The 2329-nt window shown below is 42.2% G+C and overlaps 1 protein-coding gene across 1 annotated transcript in view; it reads left to right on the top strand.

Moving 5' to 3' along the window:
- Positions 1–2329, top strand: part of KCNK10 (potassium two pore domain channel subfamily K member 10) — a 65567-nt gene that overhangs the window by 58542 nt on the left and 4696 nt on the right. Inside the window, exon 6 of the mRNA XM_072428360.1 lies at positions 1259–1401. Coding sequence (XP_072284461.1) covers positions 1259–1401 — 143 coding nt within the window. The remainder of the gene's footprint in view (positions 1–1258; positions 1402–2329) is intronic.

Raw genomic sequence — 2329 nt, 5'->3', positions numbered from 1 at the left:
CTTCAGGACTTATTATTCTGATGCACCCTTCCTATGATCCTTGGGAGTACCCTAATGATGGCTCCCGTGAGGACCCCTACATTCCCCTACAATCTTTGGGATTACATGAGAATCACTCTTAAAGATCCCATTAAAAATAATCAAATATGATCTGCAAGGACCAATATGATCTTCAGAACCCTCTAATCCTGAGATGATTCCTCCAAAAGATACTGTATAGTTTTAATGGACCCCTTTGATGAACCCTGTGATTAGGACTCTGTGGGGATCACCGTGAGCTTCAGGACCCTGTGATTCTGAAATGACCCTTTCAAAAGACCCTGTAAAGTTCCTTCAAATGAACAATGAATGGAAGACTCCATAGGACCTTATGACCAGGACCGTGCTAGGGCAATTTGATCTTCAGGACCCTATAATCCTGAGATGACCCCTCTAAAAGGCTCTGTATAGTTCCTTCCAATGGACCATGTAAGGACGCCTTTGATGAACCTTGTGACTAGGACACTGTGATGACCACTTTGATCTTCACTACCCAGTGATCTTGAAATGACCCCTTCAAAAGACCTTGTAAAGTTCCTTCAAACAGACCATGTAAGGACTCCTCTGAAGAACCTTTTGATTACCTGTGAGGATCATTATGATGTTCAGAACCCTGTGATCCTGGGATGACCTCTCCAAAAGACCCTATATAGTTCCTTCCAGTGCACCTAAAGGAAGTGTGATGAACCTTGTGATTAAGAACCTGTGAGAATCACTATGATCTTCAGAACGCTGTTATCCTGAGATGACTCTTCATTAGATCCTGTTGGTTCCAATGGACCATGCATGGAAGCCTCCAAAGGACCTTTTAACTGGGACGTTATTAGGACCTCTATGATATGTCAAAAAATGTTTACCTATTACCCAGCAGTTAGGTCTCTGGCACAGCTGGATAGACAATACAACAATTTTTAGGTGCATTTTCAATCCATTTGTCTTTTAGCTTTTTGGTGTGTGTGTGGGGGGGGGGGGGGGTTATGGTTAGAACTGATGATAAGTTTTTACAATTGTATACTGTTTCCTCACTACCTGGGCAATACCCAGGGTGAAAACAAACCTCTTCCCCAATCTAAAATTTCCTCCGCTCCTGAAAAATGTTGTAATATTATTTACATACACTGATAGATACACTAGGCCTACAGAAGCATACAGAGAGAAAGAAGGAGCCATGAACGATATAACTCAATCCTCTGTATGATGTGTGTTGTGTCTCTTGCAGGAGGGAACACGGACATCTTGTACCGGGAATGGTATAAGCCAATGGTTTGGTTTTGGATCTTGGTTGGTTTGGCGTACTTTGCTGCCGTTCTGAGTATGATCGGAGACTGGCTTCGTGTGATATCCAAGAAGACTAAAGAGGAGGTATGTCCCGAGTCATAACAATTTAACTTTCCCTTGTCATTGTTCCTATATTTGGCAGTTTATAGGGGCTAGTCTGATCAAACCAAACAGTAAATACTGCATGGAAACCCCATTCATATGAACTGGCAAGCCATGTGACCGGCCTCTCCTCCAATCATAGAGCTCTCTCTGCTGGAATAAGCAGAGAAAACTCTCTGTGACGCCTCAGGCTCCACACCATGGTTTGCATTTTATAAATGGACTGGGAATGCCCGCTGCAGTGTGGAGTAACCTTGCAGTATATTGCTGATATCTGTATAATCTCCATCCATCTACAGTTACCATATTACCAATCTACACAGAACATAGTTTCTGTATTCTGGGGTGGACCTTTTAGAACTCAAACTAGGACTTGCCCTACCCCAATTCCCTATTGGCATATAAATTGTTGCTGGGATTTGTAGTGGGTGCACCTACTTTAGAAGTCACTAAAACAGATATAGTTGCTTATTTTCCTTACACACCCAGCAACAAATTCTGATCTGAGGAGTTCTACACCAGGCAAATTTTCTTACAGATTCTTTGAAAAAGCATTGTGCCAAGAGAGAAGCACATCGATACAGAATTTGTATCTGCTGGTTATTTAAAGAAAAAGGCAAGAAGAACATTTTGCATCTGGCTGCGTGTTGTTCCTGTGAGATGGTAAAAGTAATGATTATGGTGGAGATGAGCCAATCCAGCACCTGAGATATAATTATGGAGTGCGGAGTCTGAGCTCACCCGGAGCTCCTTGTACAAAGCTTAGCAGGTGTAGTTATTTGTTTGGCTCTTTCCCCAACATCTGTAAGCTTCAGAGCAACCAGGGGAAGGAACCAATGGAGCAACCACTGAATAAAAAAATAATTTAAAACCCCTTTGTATCTCCAGATGCAGATTTGTGAAAGTAACA

The sequence above is a fragment of the Pyxicephalus adspersus genome, chromosome 12 (assembly GCF_032062135.1).
Source record: "Pyxicephalus adspersus chromosome 12, UCB_Pads_2.0, whole genome shotgun sequence".
NCBI lineage: Eukaryota > Metazoa > Chordata > Amphibia > Anura > Pyxicephalidae > Pyxicephalus > Pyxicephalus adspersus.
Note: the sequence above shows the minus strand (reverse complement) of the source record. Positions and strands in the feature narration are given on the sequence as shown.